Source organism: Rhinolophus sinicus, chromosome 7 (genome assembly GCF_057876585.1).
Source record: "Rhinolophus sinicus isolate RSI-liver-muscle chromosome 7, RSI-T2T, whole genome shotgun sequence".
NCBI classification, from domain to species: domain Eukaryota; kingdom Metazoa; phylum Chordata; class Mammalia; order Chiroptera; family Rhinolophidae; genus Rhinolophus; species Rhinolophus sinicus.
In genome coordinates this window covers 55234207-55254933 of record NC_142507.1, presented here as the reverse complement: position 1 = coordinate 55254933, position 20727 = coordinate 55234207, and the positions used below count along the sequence as shown (strand labels likewise).

The following is a 20727-nucleotide window of genomic DNA, read 5'->3' as shown; positions in this document are numbered from 1 at the left end:
AAGTGGCATCAGAAAGCCACTTCCTCCAGCAAGATTCCAAGATTGGTCCAGATGTACCCTAGTAACCTCTATCTCTCACCCTCCCCATTACTGTCCCCCTCAATGTACTGCCATAGAGTACCACTAAATTTTGCAATGAATTCTGTGTCGTCCGCCTTATCAGACAGCAAATCCCCCCAAACTTCTCTTCTGTAACGTGGATCTCTAGATACCTTGTACAGAGCTCTGCACTTACTGTGAACTTGTGACCTAAGCAACCACGTGGGATATAAGATAAGAATGTGGGAAAGTACACACGCAATAACTTTGTTTCATAATTCATTCACTGAACTGGGGCAGCTGATGCACACAGACCACGAGCTCAGGCTGGGAGTGAAGAGTCCTTGCTTTCCCTCCCAGGAGCCAGTCGTGTTATGGATGCTTGTAAATGTTCCAGAATAGTCATCTGTTTCTGGGCCAGCTGGGTCTGGAGCAGGAGATTGGTGTACATACATTCCAGGAGTCCTAGGCATTCCTTAGGCTTGTGGTCAGCTCCTGCAGGAAGCGCAGTGCAGGACCAAAGGGGACAAGAGAGAGACTTGTGACTGCGGGCGGGGCTCCAAGATGGCGCCTCTAACCTTTCCAGGCGCAGCTCAACCCAGACACCTTTGCTCAGCCGGCTCCTTTTCAGTGAGGCCTGCCTGGCCACCTGATTTTAACTGGAAACCAGTCGCTGGAATTTCTTACCTTTCTCCCTTGCTGCACGTATTGTCCCCACAGTATTAATGGTCATGTGTCCTATTTTGTAATTACTTATTTAATAGTTGTCTAAGCCCCCTTTCTGGAACGTAAGCTCCAGGAAGGCAGGGAGTTTGTCTCATTTGTTCACTGCTGTGTCCCTAGCACCTGGGTGAGTGCCTGGCAGGTAAGTTGTCAACAAACCCTTGATGAGTGGATGAAATGGGCTGGGAATGGGGCCTACCTTCCCTTTCACGAGCTTGGGGTGCTCAGCCTTCTCCTCCCACCTGACATAGTGTCTCATTAGCAGTGACCTGAAGCTCTGCCTGCTGTCTAACCTCAACCAACCTTGCTGCATCAGCACATTTCCCCCCTAATGTTTTCAGCTACATTAAAGGCAGCTAGCTCTTTATTCATCTTGGTAGTTACATTACCTACGGTTTGTGTATTTATTGGTCTTGACTTCTGAGGTCCTTAAACTCGGAGGTCCTCAAAAATAGGGGTCATGACTGTGTAGTGCCCTGTTAGGCTGCCCATGGGTATGCTAAGTACCCACTGATATCACCATGGGGGGAAGAATAATAGACATTCAAAGAAACTGCGCTAATAGTTACTGTTTCCTTCCCTGGCCACCGTTTAACATTACTAGCAAGCAGTAGAATTTTCATTTCAGTCCTGCCTAGTCTAGTCACGGTGCTAACCAGGAAACAGCACAATTAGTAGAGTCAGGAAGAAATCCGTAGAACCGAGTAATCAGTAAGCTCCCAATGAAACACCTAGAGGTGCCCGGACTCCAAGCTGGCTCCAGGCCAGTGGGAGACAGCTCAGGCCACCTCCTCTATGCTTGGCCCCACCCGGCTGAGTCCACCTGGGAAACCCTCCCTGCACCCTTACCTGAGTGCAGCTTGGTCGCCTGGATGTTCAGGAAAGTAGCTGGTGGGGCACTGGCTTGGAGATTAATAAAGCTGGGGGAGGGTTTGGCGCGACAAAGAGGCAGAGCATCACCTTCCTCTTGGGCTGGAACAAAATCAGAGGCAATTACTCAGAGCTCATCCCAGCAAGGCATGGCCTTTCCAGTTAGATGCCTGCAGCTGGTCTATCCACGCGGGGGCTGAGGCTCTGCCCTGAGTCGCTTCAAGGAAAGTTCCATAAGACACACAACAGCGAGACCAAAGTGGGGCTAAGGGCAACCGAGCAGAGGTGGGATAAGCTACAATCTCACCAGCTTCCCTTTTACAAATTCTTACTACCTGTGCTCCACATTCACCAGTGTACGACATACACAGTTTCCTAGGTGCTTAGTATCTGGGGAGCGACACAACCCCGATGCTGAGGAGATGGTGACATAAACACAATGAGTCTGACAGTCCAGGGTGGAAGTAAGGCCTTTCATCTTTTAGTTGTACCCAGTATGTGAGTAAATGTGAAAATGAGTGCTTTTGAAAAGGGGGAAGAGATCAACAGTACAACACAGAGGTCTCCAGGCAGGAGGAGGGTATTTATTGGACCTTGGAAACAGGAAACTTCTGATGAGTGGAAAAGGTATTTCAAGTGGGAGAGAAAAGGATTGCAAGAGCAAAGGGAAGGAAGAATATCGCCGGACTGACGAGCCCTGGGAAACTGGCCAGAGCTAGGGGTAAGGAAGGTGGGATGGGCCATGCCAGACCCACTGCAATAGCGAATCAGATATTTTAGGCTTTTGCTTGAATGCAGTGGAAAGGCTTTGAACCGTTTAGGATTAGAAAGTATGACTAAAATTGAATTTGAATTAATCTATAGGTATTCAAATGGGTTGGACATTGGAAGAAGTTCTCAAATGGGAAAATAGATAACCTTTGGCAAAAATAGTTAAGTTAGAAGGAAAAATTGATTTGTCGGAAGAAGATGATGAATCCTATTAGAAGACGTATGCTCTTTTTGTCCACTGAGCAACCCTTCCTTAGGAAACTATTCTGTCCCCGGATTCCAGGCCACACTGGTGGGACTGTATCAGGCCCCTTTCCCCAACAGAATAAGGCATGTGACCCAATCGTGGTATCCTGTCCTCCTTGGCAACTGTGATTGATCCAAGGGGCAGGCATGGGAGGCAAGCTGGGCCCGAGTCATTCTCTGGGGTGACATCTGGACTCTGTGTCAGAGAAGCTTGCTTGCTTCTGAGGTGCTGCGGAGATGTAAAGCTGGGGCCAATGAAAGCTACGGAATTTGGCCATCATGTCAGGGACGCAGGTACAAGTAAGAGATGAGAAACCAGGAGGGAGATGGACAGACAGACAGAGACCCTCAGGCACTGCACCCCCGTTCCAGTGCCAGGGGCCCTGGTTTTTGCAGCTCTTCCTGTTCTGTGACTATCTCAGCCTCCCACCCAACTGCAGCAGCCTCTGGATTTCTGATTAGACAACAACAAAGGATGAGGCTGGGGAGAAGCAAAAGGAGGTAGGACAGAATAACAATAAAAACAATGACAAAAGGTGCTTTCCACACCTTATCTCATATATTTGTCACAATGACCTTAGTAAGTCGGTAGCTTTAGCCATATTTTATTTGAGGAAACTGAAGTTAGGAAATTCACTCCAGATTCCACAATTAACTTGTGGCAGTGCTGGAATTAAATCCAGGCCTGTCAATTCCAGAGTCATGCTCTTTACCACTGCACCATACGCTCTGTGGAAAGAGCTAGTTCACTGATGTCCAAGGTATGACATAGCAGGACTCTCAAATCAAGTACTCTGCTCCACCTGCAGTTAAGTGGCTAGACAGACGGCCTTGGGCACGTCCCTGGCCACCAGTGGGGCTGCCCTGCTCAACCTGAGTTATCTGTTCACTCTAGTCGTCACTATGTCTCCTGCGACCCCTGTACACAAAGTCTTGTAAGTATTAAGAGGAGATACAAAGGAAGAATATTATATTCATTCAACACTTAATTATTGAGCATCGATAATTTAACAGGTCCCGTTCTAGGCACTGGGAATACAGCAATGTTCCCGTTACGTGGGATGCAGAACAAAGACAAATACTTCCCAATTAGCCTAGTAACAGGAAAAAACATATACAACTAGAATCATTTTCCCAAATGTGGAGCAATTAAGGCCTGGCTTTTAAGGGCAGGGGAGCCTCCGGCACACACCTTTCTTGTTAGCAGGATGACCTGTCCGGTGCTCCATCTGAGCACCAACAGATGTGTTTCCAGATGCCTGGAAAGAAACATAGGGTCACGTGATCAACAACCATGCTATTATTTTACTGTTGACAATTTTCTAAGTTCTCTCCAGCAGATCTCAGGCTGTTCCAATTTGGGGAGGAAAAAGTGGGAAAGGGGGTACTCTTCTATTTTATGGCCAAATGTTAAGTGACTCTTCACGGATTGTTTGTTCTCTCGTGGTCCCTGCACTAGTTTGGAATCCAGATGTTTCCATTATTATTGCTTCCTTTTTTTTTTTCTGGACAAAATAGTAATGCAACCAAACCCAAACCTTAAGAGTCTCCTACGAACGGGCAATTACTCTCTGTGTTCTCTCCACGTTTAATTTCCGTGTCAGCCCTTTTCCTTTCCTGTTAAGGTCATTGAAAAGCTCTGGCTCAGTCATCTCTAATGGACTAGCAGTTGAGTGGATGTCATGAGGGCAGGGGAGGCAACGGGCGTGGAGAAAAAATCTCAAAGCCCTACGTGGAGCCCTTGAGAAAATGTTTTGGAGAGAATAACGGGGGGAGGTTGCGGGGGTGGGTGGGGGAAGGAAGCCATCACCCTCCGGCGCCGCTCACAGCCTCGGTCGGCAGAAAGCATTTGCCTAAGAATGGTGAGGTTCCCGCACAGCAACGCGTCCAGAGGAAATAAACCACAACTCCCAGCGTGCCCGACAGGACTACAACTCCCATGTCACCCCGCAGCCACCCCGCCAGGTCTTCCCTTAACTGCCGGTTGAAGTCCCGCCCTTCTTTTCCTCCCCGTAGCCAAGGCTGCATCGAAAGAGTGACGGGAACTGTCCCCCCTTTCTTGACCTTCGCGGCCTGAGAGGAGCTGAGGTGCAAGCCAGTCTAATGCCATCACCTGCGGTGTTAACTGAAAGCCACAACCCCAGCGTCCACCCTGCTGGCTGAAACACGCGCAGCGACGTGCCGGCCAACTGCCCGAGCCTTTGCGCTTGCGCCGAAGCTCGCGCCGCACGCGGCCGGGAGCGGCCACCCTATTGCGCAAGCGCCGTTTCCATCCTCGTGCTCTCTCTATCTAGCTTGCCCTGCCGTTCTTGCGTAGGGGGCGGGGCTAGGAGTACCAATTGGCTTATTTTTGTGCCGGTCAGAGAGGTGGGCGCGCTGATTGGCGGCGACCCGGAAGATAGCGGGTTTAGGTGTAAGCCCTGAGGAGGCAGCGTTTTCTGGGCTTCTCTCAGGTTCTCTCTCCAGAAGCTTCTGCCGGTTCCCCCAGCTCTGGGTACCGGGCTCCGCATCGCGCCGCCATGATGGGCCATCGTCCCGTGCTCGTGCTCAGTGAGTTGTGGGGAAGCCGATGGAGGGACCCCCGTTTCGCTCCCCGTCGGGCTGCACTTTTCAGGGTGGCCCCAGCCCAGTCCCGCCATGGTCCGGCCCCTGAGCCTCCAGTCATCCTCGTTTGGGAAGCCCTTTCTCCCGCTCTCCTGCCACCCCGTAGCCCATTCCGCTGCCTTCACTAAGGCAAACTGACCTGTCCTCACGGCTGCCCACCCCGGGAGCCCCTGCCCAGTCGGCCTTGCGTTCGCCCCCTGCGTGGTTTTCGGCGTGGAGGTGAATGGATAGTGGTTTTTGGTTTGGCCCAGCTTCGTAAGCTTGGTCAGTCGCGTAGTAGCGGTTGTCCTCGGCCGAATTGCTTAGGTGTTTCCATCTGTCTTGTTGGGGTTCACAGTAGATCCCCGTAGAACCGTGAGGATCAAACGAGATACGTAGGGGAACAGCTGAAAAGAGGGGCTGGCAGACAGCGAGGGGTGTCCTTGTCACTTTTCCCTTGAATTTCCGCCCAGCAGCCCGTCCCTGTTCCCGAAGTCACTCCGCTTCCCTCACTGGTCTGTCTGTCTGTCTGAGATGTAATTGTTCCCTCCGCGTCCCCTGCGTTGTAATCCTTCCCACGAACCGACTTGAGTTTTCCCAAATTTCTTAACGGGTTCTCTTTACCCTTCAAAACATCCCACGTTTCTTTCTGACTGACGAGCACCTCGCCCATCGTCTTCCCTGGTTTGTTTCCATCCTGTGTGTCGCTTCTGTGTGGCATCTGCAAGACCACCTAATACCCCAACTAGGCATAGTATCTTCTGTCTACAGAAGGCCGTTCGGAGATTTGAACCATTTCCTGTACGCCTAGGAAATAACTATTGTTAGGGGGGGAAAAATCACTTAACCAGAAAAATGCCTGTTCTTGGGATGAAGCCGTCAGAAAGGTTCATGCAGGGTTTTACTCACCAGGGCCTGAAATAGGCATCTAAAGCGTGAGAATTGTGAATGTTTAGATGTGATGAGACGGGATTGGACATTTTTCAGATTTAAATTGTTGGCAGGAAAATGTATAATTTGGAGAGAGGAAGGAAATAAGCGTGTGTCGGTTTGGTTATGGACCACGGGCTTGTCTGCACTGAGGGGACCCTGGGGTGAGGGGTGCATTCATCCCTGGCCTTCGTGGCGAAAACCCACTGGGCTCCCTGTTAGAATAGGTAACAGCTCTTACTGATGGTACGTGGGTGACTGAGGCAATCTTACTACAGCCAAGCCTGGAGGGACTAGCTTGCAAACGGGGACACACTTGAAGAGTGTGTTCTCATCCCACAGCACGCTGTGGGGGCTCTCTCAGTAATTATGCCCGGTCTATCGAGAGAATGATTCTCCCTCTCCAAATAGGGAAAGATGAACCCTAGACTCCCTTTTACATAAAGCAGTGATTTGTGCTTCTTTTAGGGTCACCGGCCTTTTGAGACTCCGATGAGAGGCTATAGATCCTTTTCCCAGACGAAACCCCCATTTTCTCATATAATCTCAGGGATTTTCGCTTTGCCACAGAGGCCCACTCGTGAATCTCAGATTATGAATCCAGCTGTAAATACATGGGTGTTTGGTTAGAGGGAAAGTGATGACCAAGATTCCAAAGTGGAAGCATCATGGGTCGTTTCTAACACTTTTTTGAGGTGTAATCATACCATAAGCTGCACGTATTTAAAGTGTACAACTTGATAAGCTTTGATCTGTGTATACACCTATGGAACCTGTATATTTGTTTCTATTTTCAGAAGGCGGGGAGTAAATAGTTTATATATAATGGGACAATCCCACACTGTTGTCTTATCTATTTTAGGCCAGAACACAAAGCGTGAATCTGGAAGAAAAGTCCAATCTGGAAACATCAATGCTGCCAAGGTAGCCTATCCGTGAAATTGTTTACAGTGTGGTGGTTTTCCTCCAGGTGCCTTCCCTAGTATTTCTGTATCTGTTTGCAGTTAGGCAGAGGAAAGGTTGACTTCCCTTCTTTTAGGTCATTTCCTTGATAGTGGTAGAGAGAAGGAAGCCCTTTCTCTGTGCATTAGGCCTAAGCATCTTCTCATACTGACATAATGCCATCGCTGTGTATTTTACAATAATACCCTATTTGTGTCTGTCTACTAGACTAAGTTCCCTGTGGGGAAGGATTGTGTATCCCCTCTTGTATTCCTTGTGCCCACTGTAGATCCCAGGTAGTACCCAGTATCTTTGGCATAAAAAGCCCTCACTGGGTCTGATTTAGCATGGTGTGGCGGTTACTGTGATGGAAGAAATCCTAAGACATGGACATGCATTTATCTGGACTGCTGGGAAACTGAAGATCTGGGAAGCGTGTCCCCTTTTTTCTTGTGAAAAGTCATTTCTTTCTACCTCCACCCTGAAAGCATTCCCAAAAGGGAAAACAGAACAGAAGCAGCCACACAGCGTGCAGCATCTAAGATGCTCACCAACCCTGCTCTGGGTGGGGGTGTTGCTTGCCTACCGGCTCTGTGGGTCCATCGTGCCCCTTTCCTAACACAGACACTCACCCTGTCCTCTGACTTGTGCTCATGTGTTTATATTTTCTTTCCACTAGACCATTGCAGATATCATCCGAACATGTTTGGGACCCAAGTCCATGATGAAGGTAGGCTCCTCTCTTACTGAAAGCCTTCGACTACAGAGTTTCCCTTTCTGGTACCTGGAAGACTTAAATATAACTTTTGCTTGTGTCCTAGATGCTTCTGGACCCGATGGGAGGCATTGTGATGACCAATGATGGCAATGCCATTCTTCGAGAGGTGTGACTGACTTTTCGTTATGATTTCACACCTTTATAAAGGATCCAGAAAGATGTATTGATGATGACTAGTTTCTTAGGGCTGCTGGAACAAATGACCACACACTACGGAGCTTTAAACAACAGAAATGTGTTCTTTAGACTGGAGGCTACAAATCTGAAATCAAGGTGTCAGCAGAGCCGTGCTCCTGAAGGCTCTATGGCAGGGTCTTTCTAGCTTCTGAAGGCTGACCTTATCCTTGGCCTTCCTTGGCTTGTGAACTCGGTCTCCTTCTCATTTGTCATGTGGAAGTCTCCTGTGCCTCTTACTATAAGGACACCAGTGGTTGGAGTTGGGGCCTACACTCATTCCATATGACCTCATCTTAACTTGATTACATCGTCAGTGAGCCTATTTCCAAATATAGTCACATTTGTAGTTTGCAGCGGGTAGGACTTCAGCATGTCCTTTTGGAGGACACAACTCAACCACCACAGTGGTGCCCCCAGTAAATAAAAGATACTGTTCTGTTGTCAGAAAAACTGTAATAGGTCAGTTGGCCTAATACATTTTCCCCAAAAGGAAAGGGACTTGGAAAGGTGGTTTACTTAGATATTTTGGGGGCCACTTTTAATCTTTCAAGCTGTGGTAAAACAAGGGAAAAGGGAATAAGTATGAAAGCGAGAACCTTAAGGTTAGGGCCAAGCGGAATGTGAAGCGGGCTTTGAATAGTGTTGATTCTAGTGGCAAGCTACATGTTTCTTTTCAGATTCAAGTTCAGCATCCAGCAGCCAAGTCCATGATTGAAATTAGCCGGACACAGGATGAAGAGGTTGGAGATGGGACCACATCAGTAATTATTCTTGGTAAGAGGAGAATGGAGGGATAATAAAGAAAATTTGATTGAAACTTGAAGATTTTTGCTAGAAATAACGTCCGTGTCATATTTTAAGAAGGAAATTGTTACCAATCCACTAATCACAGATATTAAATAACTTGCTGCTAATTATCTGTGTGTTCTCTCCAACTGAGAATAAAACATTCATCAGTAGTATAGAAGGAGCTCTGTAAATCTGGTTGAATAAAATACAGTTGATTTTCGTTAGTCTCAGTAAGTTTTATTCTATGAAGTCACCACAAATTGAGTTAGCAAATGCTAAACCATCGCTCTTAGGGGAAATAATGGGGTAGGTTCCTGAGAGCCTCGGGTCGCATTCTTCAACTGAGAAATACCTTATTTTGTGTGTTTTGTTTTAAACACATTTTTATCTAATAACAATGTTGGTTCATTAATACTGAGCTCATGGGCAGTAGCACTGCAACTCGTGCCTGAAACAAGCTCATCTAATGTTTTCTCTGTAAGGCACATCACAGCCTTGTTCCATTTAGGAAAACTAGACCACACTTTAGCGCTACACTTGGGGGCCATTTTAAACAGTGAACTCACCAACAAGATGATCAAAAATGTGAAAACATGGTACTAAATGTACCACATAAAGGAGCCTTGATTATAGTGAGAGCTGTAGCAAGGCCGAGTGTTGTCTTGTTTAGCCGCAGCTGGGAATGTGTTCCTTGGGCGACTCACATGTTTCATCTGCACTTGTCTGACCACGATATGTGCAGATACCTACGTGGGGTTACAAATAACTAAGCAAGTAGTCAGAGTGACACTTGGACGCTTGAGAATGAGTCTGGACCACAAGTTTTAATGACTAATCTTTCCACTTCCTATAGGATCATAAAGGGTCACTTCTGAAAACTTGGTATATTGCTTTTATTTGTTGTATGCATTTTAAGTTGGTGAAATTTCTAAAATCGAAACATGCACTTTTAAAAATCTGATTGCAACAACATGTTGTTAGGATATGAGAAAACCACCATATTTTAGGGTGCCAATTTATAGTGTTGGCCAATGTGCCTAAAACATAAGAGTTCTACAATAAAATTATTATATGAATTTTTTAAAAAAATAGTTTTTATTGGGGAACAGTGTTTTTCCAGGACCCATCAGCTCCAAGTCAAGTCGTTGTTTTCAGTCTAGTTGTGGAGGGCGCAGCTCTCCCATGTGGGACTCGAACTGGCGACCTTGGTGTTATGAGCACTGCGCTCTAACCAACAGAGCCAGCTGGCTGCCCTATTACATGAACTTTTTAAAGTGACATTTTCATTCTAGAATGCTCTTGTGCTGCATTTTGAGAATGGTGAGTTGGGTGGGAAATTCGCATGAGTCACCACCAACTAATCACCTCTTTAGATTGAATTCTTTTGAGGATTGAGAATTACATATGGCCATTTCTGTAGTTTGAAAAAAAAACTTGGAGGATGAAAGAGGGAGGAAACACTTCATATGCTTTCTCACTTTTTTTGGTAGAAAATGAGCTTTAGAGATCAGGTAAAATTTTCTAGCTGTAGTTTTAGTTGAATCTCCTGGAGATACTAGATAGGTTAAGTATCCATGAGTCTGGGCGTCTCCGGTATAAGTTTCTTTTTTAAAAGAAAAAAACTACTATCACTTAGACACCTTTCTTCCCTGTTCCTGTTCTGACTATTCTTTAACTGGGCACATCCTTCCTAAGTTAACTTATTCAAGCTCTTTTTTATTTGATTTTCTTTTAATATACATGATGGTCAGTTAGGAGTTGGTATAAAGTATTGAATTCAAACATTTGGGCACATGTCAAAGTATACATGTGAACTTTGGCACATATGTGTAAATTTTAAAATTAGTGCTCGTGGTCAAGTAGTACAAGCAATCTGTGCAAAAGGCTTTCTGTGACCAAAAAATCACATTTCTCTCGTTAAACTTCAGGGTGTTTTTTTTTGTTTTTTTTGTTTAGAAACAGTCGTTTCCATGTGTGCATCTATATATGTGTTAGTGTGTGTGTGTGTGTGTGTGTGTGAATTACAAAGTAAAGACAAATTTTAAAAGAAGGGGACATTTTACCAATAATCCCTCAACCAGAGGGTAAATTAATGTACATTTTTGTGGGTGTTCTTCCAGGTGGAAGGTTTTGTGTGTTTTGTTTGTTTTCAGTACCAGCAGTTTGCATGTTAGCTGTTGAGATAATAAGTCAGTTTTTTGGTGTTGTTTTTTTTTTGACTTTTTGAGTTAGTTTCTACACATTAGATATAACAACCACCTGTTTTTTGTTACGTGTTTTTCTATTGTAGTCTTTGGAAAAATGTTTTCCTTTTGTATAGAAAACTGGTAAATAGTTAGATCAAGAGAATAAGTAAACCCTAGGTTCAATCTTTGATCATTTAAAATACGTGCAGTGAGGATGTTTTCTTTATGAATTGGCTTGTACAGAGTATAAAATTGGGAATAGTATAAACAGCCAACTGGCCTGTGTTTGAGGAGATTTTATTTTAGGAAGAAAAGTATCTTTAGAAGTGTGATGAAGTTGCCTTGAGACCCAGGTACTTCCTAAGACATCATTGTGGTGTGTGCTGTCTTTCAGCGGGGGAGATGCTGTCCGTGGCGGAGCACTTCCTGGAGCAGCAGATGCACCCGACAGTCGTGATCAGTGCTTACCGGAAGGCCTTGGATGACATGCTCAGCACCCTTAAGAAAATCAGGTACTGGGGGGCAGGAAGGCAGAGCGGCGACTGTCAGATATGGGGGGCCTGGAAGACTGGTCTGTTCTTCGATGGTGAAGGAAGACCAGGCACGTCACACACGCAGTGGTTTTACCCTGCGTCATTTTGTGAGAAGGAGAAATGGGAGAGTAAGGGAAGAGAAGGAGAAGGGAAGTAAAAGCTTCAGAAAATGGCAAAGGATACAAAGCAGACAGAGGAGCTGGATTTAATTGTTCAGAACACTTTGATTACATCTGTCTTCTTGGTTTCATGTTAGGCGCTGCCATGGGAAATGTGTAGTGAGTAAGATCGGCCTGCCTTTCAAGAGCTGAGATTGTTTTTCTCTTCTTCTGCCCCCCAGTCCGGTTCAAGCGGTTGTTTCTCAGTCTAGTTGTGTAAGACACAGCTCCCTGGCCCATGCTGGTATTATGAGCCTTGAGCTCCCCGGGCTGAGGCAGTCGGTCGACGGTCATTGGATGGCCACTCACGCAGGCCACCAGCCGCTCATGGCAGCACATAGCAGCACACGGTAGCCTATGGCAGCCCAGAAGCGCTGAGATTCTAGTGGGAAGGACAAGGGAAGGACTTGGATGGCCGTAATTCAGGACTTAAGATACCCTGCCATCACGTGGGATTCTAATTCTGATACAGTGCTGTGGGGGGCGGTGGCCCGCAGTTTGCGGTTAGAAGCGGAAAGACTGAGACTGAAAGTGCTGCTTGAATCCCATGTAGTAATCAAAGGACTTGCTGTTAGTCTGTTTGCTGAGCGTTGACAGGGTAATGGAAGGAATGCCGAAATGCATGATTTCACGCAACTTTCTTTAAAAATTTTTCTCTAGAAAGTAAAGCTTATAATGTTCTACCTTTTTATGTGGTTGGGGCATTGGATACATAAGTAGTAATTTGGTGAGTTTTGTGTTGTATTGTCTGCTGTTAATAAACAGTGTACGATAATGGCTGTATCTGGTACTCTCGGGAGTGAGGTATTTGATTTAAATCAGCTCTATGAAGTAGGCTCTGTACGAAGGTCGTGATAACCGTAGGATTTATTGAATGTAAGGCGCTGAATTGCTAGAAAGTTTTTCTTTTTATCGAGCAATAACTGCCTGCATGGCTTAGATAGTACTTTTGGAGTTGTTGCTTCGTCCCTAAAATGCAATTCAACGATATTTAATGATGGTTTATTATGTGCTTTACACTGTTACCAGAGGGAGTTCAGCAGTATGAAAATGGGGACAAGATGGCATCCAAGAACTTTTGTAATTTCATTTTATGGTTCTCAATAGTCTCACCATGGACAAATTTATCATTTTGTTAGGGGAGACTGACACATAAAAACAGTACACACTGGTGCACCGTGTAGTTTTAAGATGCCAGAAGGAGTAGAACCAGGTGTCCAAGGACGGTACAGACCGGTGCTAATGATTGAGGAGCTCAGAATTTGGTAGGTAAGGCTCAAGGACCAAACGTGTCTTGAGCAAGTTGTCAAGTTGGAGTGTTTATTTGGTTGAAGCTGAAGGTAAAGAACATTATTTTACCGTCAGGTGTGTGTATACGTGTGGAGGGTTGTCAGGCTTGGGAACACATTACTGGGGATTTGAGACACCTCCCAGGGGTGGGTTAGCTGTAATCTTGCCAAAAGGCAGAGGGATGGACCAGATTACTACCTTTTTTTTTTAAGTCTGTGCTCTTTTCATTTTTTAACTTTTATTTATTCAAGTGTGTTTTTCTAGGACCCATCAGCTCCAAGGCAAGTAGTTGTTTCAACCTAGTTGTGGAGGGTGCAGCTCTCAGTGGCCCATGTGGGGATCGGACCCGCAATGTTGGTGTTACGAGCACTGCGCTCTGACCAACTGAGCTAACCCGCTGCCCCGACCAGATTACTTTTTGATGTCACTCTCACTTTCCTGCAAAGGAAGATTGCCCTGGTTCTGTCTGTTGGGCCGTGATAGTCTCTGAGATAGAGACAAGGGACTTCCTTAAATGTCCAAGCTCCCGCTGAGCATATCACTCATTTTTCTTTTCTCCAGTACCCCTGTCGACACCAACAACCGCGATACGATGCTGAACATAATCAAGAGCTCCATCACCACTAAAGCCATCAGTCGGTGGTCCTCTCTGGCCTGCAGCATCGCCCTGGACGCTGTCAAAACTGTGCAGTTTGAGGAGAACGGCCGGAAGGAGATTGACATCAAAAAATATGCAAGGGTGGAAAAGGTAAGTACTTGGGGACAAATTGTTTCCTTGCGTGAATCATCCCACTTGTGGAGGAAATAGGTTTAAATCAGAGCAAGGTATCTTTGTAGTCAGAACTAGAAAGAAGAATATTTGCTGCCTGGAAAGCAAAAGCTTGAGAAGGGGGTTATTCCTGCAGTAATTCTGTTACTGTCACTGTTGTCCCTACACAAGGCTTCCAGGGGCAAGGGAAAGGCTATTGGTGTCTGTGTGTTTGGTCAGGATATAAAAAGGGTTCTAGGGAATACTATTAATAAACCCCAGAAAGTTCCTCCACCTCCTTGCTAATTTAAGGTCAAAAAGCAGCATTAATACCTTGTGGCCAGTAGATGGAGCCCATGCCTAAAATTCTGTGGGAAGATCTTTCAGGAAGTAGAAGAGATCTGAGCCCCTTTATTAAACCTTTGTCAGCTGCTGAACTGGGAGTCTCAGCTGACCTTCAAATTAGGTGTCATGGCCCAAGATTGGTGTACTTTGTAGAGGGAGAAAACGTGATTGCAGCAGCACTTGTTTTTTGAGGTTCATGAAAGGCAGATACTTTAGAAACCCGAAATAGTGGTCCTTTGGGAAGGATGAGCATCTGGGAAAGGAGCTGAGAAATTGTCTCCTGCCGGTTGTGGATTGAAGTGGGTCTTTGCTCAGATCCCCGGGGGCATCATTGAAGACTCGTGTGTCTTACGTGGCGTCATGATTAACAAAGACGTGACCCACGCGCGGATGCGGCGCCACATCAGGAACCCGCGCATCGTGCTGCTGGACTCGTCTCTGGAGTACAAGAAGGGGGAGAGCCAGGTAAGGGCCCCGCCGGCTGGCGCTGACGGGAGGCCGCGCCTTGTGTGTGCTTGTTGCCGCACGTGTCTGCTCCGTCGGTTACTGACCTTGACGTGCGATCTTGATTCTTACATCAACCTTTTACAACTGTTGATCGTGACGTCCATTTCACAGAGGAGGGGTCTGACGGTCAGAGAAGTTAGGTTAATCGCTTGAGGAACACAGCTGGTACCGACCGAGTCAGGGTTTGAACCCAGCTGTGTTTGGCGCCCGTTTCACACTCCCATGCCACCTTTCCTAATGCCTCATTCAGACAGAGAGGAGGGGTTAATGTCTCTTTGAAGGGCTAAAGGAGAATTTCCAGAGAGCAGGAGGCTCACGGGGCTCCGTCACCCTTGGTTAAAACGAGCTGATGGGAGCTTATTAAACAAGGATTGGGAACAAGACTCGGTGGGTTGGTGGGAGAGGTCAGACCCAGAATTGCTGTGCGTACTGACAGGCTAGACATGACACTGAGCCGAGTGGCCAGAGACTGAGGCCCCAACTCCACTAATTGCCTGGTGATTTTGAACTCCAGTTGCTTTATAATGAAACAGAGGAGTTAAACTGGGTGACTGCTAGAACTCCATTGGCCTCCAGAGGTGTGGGGTCATGGCTTTAACCTTATTCTCTCTCACGCTTTCGGGACGCGGGTGAGGGCTGCGTGGGGGGTGGAGGAGTTCCTGAAGAGCTTCGCCAGTCCAGGGTTGTTCAGAGTGACTTGTCTTCACCACAGACTGACATTGAGATCACGCGAGAGGAAGACTTCACCCGAATCCTCCAAATGGAAGAAGAGTACATCCAGCAGCTCTGTGAAGACATCATCCGTCTGAAGCCCGACGTGGTCATCACAGAAAAGGGCATCTCAGGTGGGGCCCGCTCCTTGTCCAGCCCACCGTGGAGGTGGGCGAGGGGGCTTTGTTTCCTTGCCTGTCGGCACAGGGACACAGCACAGAGGGGGGCCGGGGGGTGTGCGCTGAGGACATGAGGAGGAATTGGGTCCGGACTGGAGTCCTGGCTTTGAGCCGCCACCTCCATTCTCGGGTTTGCAGATTTAGCTCAGCACTACCTCATGCGAGCCAACATCACAGCCATCCGCAGAGTCCGGAAGACAGACAATAATCGCATCGCGAGGTGAGTAGGCCGGTGACACCAAGATTCTTCCTGCGCACGGGGCTTCACGATGGCGTTGTTACCTGAGAGGTGATGAGGGAGGAGACAGTCAGCCAAAGCAGTTACAGTGGAAGTAACCTGGGTTTAGTGTCTGCCGTCTGCAGAAATCTTGTCCCTAGTCCAACACTCGTCCTGCACGCGTCCCTCTGTACTGCTCCTAACCAGTAGTGACCAGCTCATGCTTGGAAATCTGCGAGCGCTGCCTTGGCGTAGGGGTGCCTTACAGAGGAGTCTGCTTTTAGCTGGAACATCTCAGAACAGCTGCCGTTAGTGCAGCTTTAGATTGCATTCATGACTTCAGCTCGGGTACCAATCACTTTGAATGCAAGTTTATATTTTTAAAAAGGTAAGTCTACCCCAACGTCACATAATGTAGATCTAATCCAGTTTGATTTGTCTGCTTGCTGTGAAATGGCTTTGGGCACGTGTGTATGTATATGCAGAGTGGACTGTGCCCATGAGTGGGGGTAAGAGTGGCGGGTAAGAAATTAGTCCTACATTAAAATTGGGTCCGACTAGACGTACGTGCTCAGTCACCTTCTTCCTTGCTGGCCTTGGCATTTTCTTTAGTACAGTCCTGTGATTGGCCTTCAGCTCTAACTGGGTGGGACAAGATGAATTCTATCTAGAAATGACCATTGTGGGATGTACACATTAGATATGCATAGGAACTCATTTGTCCATTTAATATTCACAAATATACTTTGAATTGAACTGTATCTGGTCATAGTAGGTGTTTTAGGTATGTGCACTTTTATTCATAAAGCCATACTTAACGAAACGTCATGTGTTTATAAATCTATTTCACCAGGCAGCCAGGACCTCTTGAGTTATGTAGCAGCGTTTCTAGCAATCCACTTTTGCCCTCTACCCAGCCACAGACACCAGAGACTAGAGAGATGGATAAAAGTATCTGAAATCATGCAGTTCTCCCCCCCCCCCCCCCCCCAATCAATAGAGCCTGTGGGGCCAGGATAGTCAGCCGACCTGAGGAACTGCGAGAAGATGATGTTGGGACAGGAGCGGGCCTGTTGGAAATAAAGAAAATCGGAGATGAGTACTTCACATTCATCACTGAGTGCAAAGACCCCAAGGCCTGTACCATTCTCCTCCGGGGGGCCAGCAAGGAGATTCTCTCGGTGAGTCGGCCTTGGAAGTGGGGCTGACGGGACGAGCTCATGCTTTCTGGAGTTTCCCAACGGGCCTAAAGCTACGCTGTGGCCCATGTAGCGTTATTTTGATCCGTAGCCCCAAACGTCTGCGTCTCCTGCTTGCTTTTTTGAGTAGGTTTACACTATTGTGCGGCAGATGTCCGGAACTTTCTCACCTTGCAAAACTGAGACACTGTATCCATGGGACAGTGACTCGTCATTCCCCAGCCCCCAGCAGCCACTGCCTCTGGAGTTTTTAAGTTGATGTTATAAATACTTTTTCCTCAGCGAGTTTAAGTAACTTACGAAAGTCACAGCTGGTAAGAAGCCTGACCACGAGTGACACGTCCTGCCGCAGCCCAGCCCTGCTGCGGTCGTAGTGCTGTGCCTGTCCAGGTGATAGCACCTGCCTGGCCCAGGAGGGATCGATTCCACGGGCCTTTCTTAGTTGCCCTCCTTGGTGGTTCGCTGCACTTGGCAGTCAGGAGCTCCCCTGTGCCTCCGCTCTGTCCCGGGTCATCACACTGGCTCATCCCTCTGTCTGCTTTCCCCAGGAAGTGGAGCGCAACCTGCAGGACGCCATGCAAGTGTGCCGCAATGTCCTCCTGGACCCGCAGCTGGTACCGGGGGGCGGGGCCTGTGAGATGGCGGTGGCCCACGCCTTGACAGAAAAGTCCAAGGCCATGACTGGGGTGGAGCAGTGGCCGTACAGGGCTGTTGCTCAGGCCCTGGAGGTCATCCCTCGGACCCTCATCCAGAACTGTGGGGCCAGCACCATCCGCCTACTTACCTCCCTTCGGGTGAGTTCCTGCCCTGCTGTCCCCTTGGGTTCAGCCTAAGAGACGGTTCACGTCTGTCTGTCTGGGTTCTCCTTTAAGGCTTGTGCCTTGGTAGCGCTTCTCCTAATTTTTGACTTGTTTGCTCTGATTGTCATTTGCTCTTATCTCTTTCTTACCAAGCCAGGATTTTTGGTTTCGCTTTTACCTAACGTTCCCTGCCAGCTTGCTTGTTCCCAGTATTTCCCCTTTTAACTTACGCCTCGCTCTTGTTCCGATGACAGGCCAAGCACACCCAGGAGAACTGTGAGACCTGGGGTGTCAATGGTGAGACGGGCACTTTGGTGGATATGAAGGAGCTGGGCATCTGGGAGCCACTGGCTGTGAAGCTACAGACGTACAAGACGGCAGTGGAGGTGAGGCCCGCCCGGCGCTTGTTGTGCGGTCTGTTTCCAGACGCCCAGCGACCCGAGTGGTCGGTCCCTCCCTGAAGGGTGGGTACAGAAGGCAGAGTGTCCCCCAGAGGCCTGCCGAGCAGCCCACCCTCCTCACCTCCAGCCGGAACGAGCAGGGCAGGGTAGCAGCACCAGCTGCGCTCCTCGCGTAGGGAGTCTGCATTTTATAATCCATTTGAGACTCCAGAAGGGCAGCTTTCTGATAAAATGGCAGTTACGTGGGAGGAGCTAGGGGGTGATGTGTAAGAGGAAACAATGTCGTCCCCGTCTCTGCTGACCGATCGGGGCTGTGGTTTTCCTCCTAGACGGCAGTCCTGCTGCTGCGGATTGATGACATCGTCTCGGGCCACAAAAAGAAGGGCAACAACCAGGGCCAGCAAGGCGGGGCTCCTGACGCCGGCCAGGAGTGAGGGGCGGGCCCGTGGCCTCAGCCCAGAGCCAGCAACCCCCTCCCCGCCAGACTGCTGGACACTGTGGGCGTCTTTGTTTGGAAGGGGTCAGGTGGCGGGGCAGCCCCAGGCCCCCTGTCCCAGCTCGGTTTGCAAAAGGCACTGATATGTAATTCTTCTCTATTGTAAGCTTTCCATTTAGTTTGCTTCCGATGATTAAATCTGAGTCATTTGAGACAGTTGTTATGTGTTTTTCAGTCTTGGGTCATATCTCTGCCTGCTGGCAAAGAGGGCGGAAGCAGGACACCTTGCTGGGGAGGAAGGGAGCTGGGAATGAGGTCACTGCGTCAGCCTTCTGAGCAGCGGCTGGGTGGGATGAGCTGGGGTTCACAGGACGGTACTTACTGGGAGGCTTCGAGCAGCACCTCTTTGCACTCACCTCAGAACAGGAGGAACCTGTCCAAACCCGGGGTGTTCCCCGTCTGTGTGTGTGTGCAGCCAACACCCAGCCCCTGCTGCGCCCAGACGTGTGGCTGTCATCCCGTGTCCTGTAGCTCCGAGTCCTTCCTGTATCGCCTGATTCCAGCCTCCTGGCTTGGCGGCCTGTTGTCAGGGCTGCTGCTGGTACAGGAGGGCCTCTTCCCTCCCTGCTGGCAGGTCGCATTCTGCGCTTTGTTTTCGTCAAGGAAAAACCTGAGGAGTGGCCCTGGGCTGTGGGAGGCTAGGCGGGGTGCCTTTGATGTCTTCAGTGCCCTGTGGGCTCATGGGCCGTCCTGTCCTGTGATTCACGGGGTCGGCCTCGAGCTCCTCCTGATCATGGCGCTCAGTGTTAAGTTGAATATTAGGTCGAATAGTAATAATAGCCCATGGTGCTAACTGTGTAATAGACACTTCTGCTCACTGTACATTAGCTCCCCTCACACACCCCCGTGGGCTGGGGACCTACGGCCACGGAGCTGGTAAGTGGCAGGCAGCCTGGCTGTGCTGGCTGGACCGAGCTGTGAGGCGGAAAAGGCGTGAGGGCCTCGGGCCGTGCTGGTCATGCCTGTGCTTCGCATCCTGCTTTGCCCAGTGTGAAGCCAGCTTCTCTGAGGGCCTCTGAGGTAAGCCTGCCCACTTGTGCTGAAATCCTGCCTCTCCACTTGCAGTGTTAATGATTCCCTCAGTTTTAAACCTACGATTAGTAGGGTAATTCTGAGATAAGTAGAACAGATGTTGAAGAAATGGTGTTGATAAGACCTGAGAAATGAGGGAGGGAGGAAGCCAGTCACCCTGTGGATTCCCCCTTGCCATTAGTTCCTTCCTCCTCTAGGGCCATTCAGGTTTCAACTCCACAGCCAGGCACTTGGGTAATGTACGTGGGGCTCCCTGTAACATAGGAGTTCACCTGCGCTGTCCCCGAACCCGTGTGGCCTCTCCTGCTGTGTTAGGTCAGTCTGTACTCCAGGCAAGCTTTCAGAGCCCCTGTGCTGCCCAAAGCCTGACTGGAACACTGATTAGAAGCCACCCAAGCTGTGCCTGAGCCCTGATCACTGACCTTGGGGACCCCGTGAGTACAGCTTGCCACCTCCTCGACTTTGCTCATGGCTCTGCCTACTGATAAACTCCTAGGTTCGGCCAAATTCCGCTTTCCCCCATTGACACAAAAGTCTTCAACATACAAGTGAAAAAGCAAATGGCAGAAGTCTACTCAGACCCTCTGTACTCAGCCAAGGCTTGTCTTTAGTCCCCCTTATGAGGTCCCAGAGTTGACTCTTTGGAGGACAGAAGTACTGCTTTTTTCTCTCAAGAAAAAGGAAAATTTTTGAGGGAACTTGAGTTCATCCTAGAGTAGTCACTTGGGGACAGGCATGAAATTGGATTCTTACTTCATTCCATCAAAATTAATTCTGGGCAGCGGAAAGACTGAAATGTAAGAAAGTGAAACCATGAGTACTAGAAGAAAACATGAGATTTAAAAATAATATCAGTGGGGAAAAATAATAAATGCAACTACATTAAAAATTTTGTGTGGCAAAAAGGGCACAAACTGGAGAGGGAGGATGTTTCAACAACACAAGAGTTAATTTCCTGAAAGAACTTGGCAGTCAAGAGATAGGGCCTGCAGAAAAATAGGCAAAGGGTATAAATAGCTCCAGAGAAACAAAAATACACGTCGTGGAGAGATGCTTCCCCGTATTCCCGGGGAAATG

General features: G+C 48.2%; 2 protein-coding genes across 2 annotated transcripts; one reads left to right on the top strand and one right to left on the bottom strand.

The window, feature by feature from the left end:
* Positions 1–301: 301 nt before the first annotated feature.
* TSACC (TSSK6 activating cochaperone) lies at positions 302–5159 on the bottom strand. Its single transcript, XM_019711153.3, has 5 exons — positions 5148–5159; positions 4763–4939; positions 3842–3908; positions 1612–1734; positions 302–534 (listed from the first exon to the last, which is right to left on the bottom strand). The coding sequence occupies exons 1-5, from the start codon at positions 5157–5159 to the stop codon at positions 362–364; spliced, it is 552 nt and encodes a 183-aa protein (XP_019566712.2). The 3' UTR covers positions 302–361.
* Positions 4649–18770, top strand: CCT3 (chaperonin containing TCP1 subunit 3). Its single transcript, XM_019711151.3, has 14 exons — positions 4649–5199; positions 7025–7086; positions 7784–7834; positions 7926–7988; positions 8737–8833; positions 11429–11546; positions 13577–13763; positions 14424–14573; positions 15328–15460; positions 15644–15725; positions 16723–16903; positions 17470–17715; positions 17976–18107; positions 18452–18770. Exons 1-14 carry the CDS (start codon positions 5169–5171, stop codon positions 18554–18556), a joined length of 1638 nt encoding a protein of 545 aa, XP_019566710.2. The 5' UTR covers positions 4649–5168; the 3' UTR covers positions 18557–18770.
* The last annotated feature ends 1957 nt before the right edge of the window (positions 18771–20727 follow it).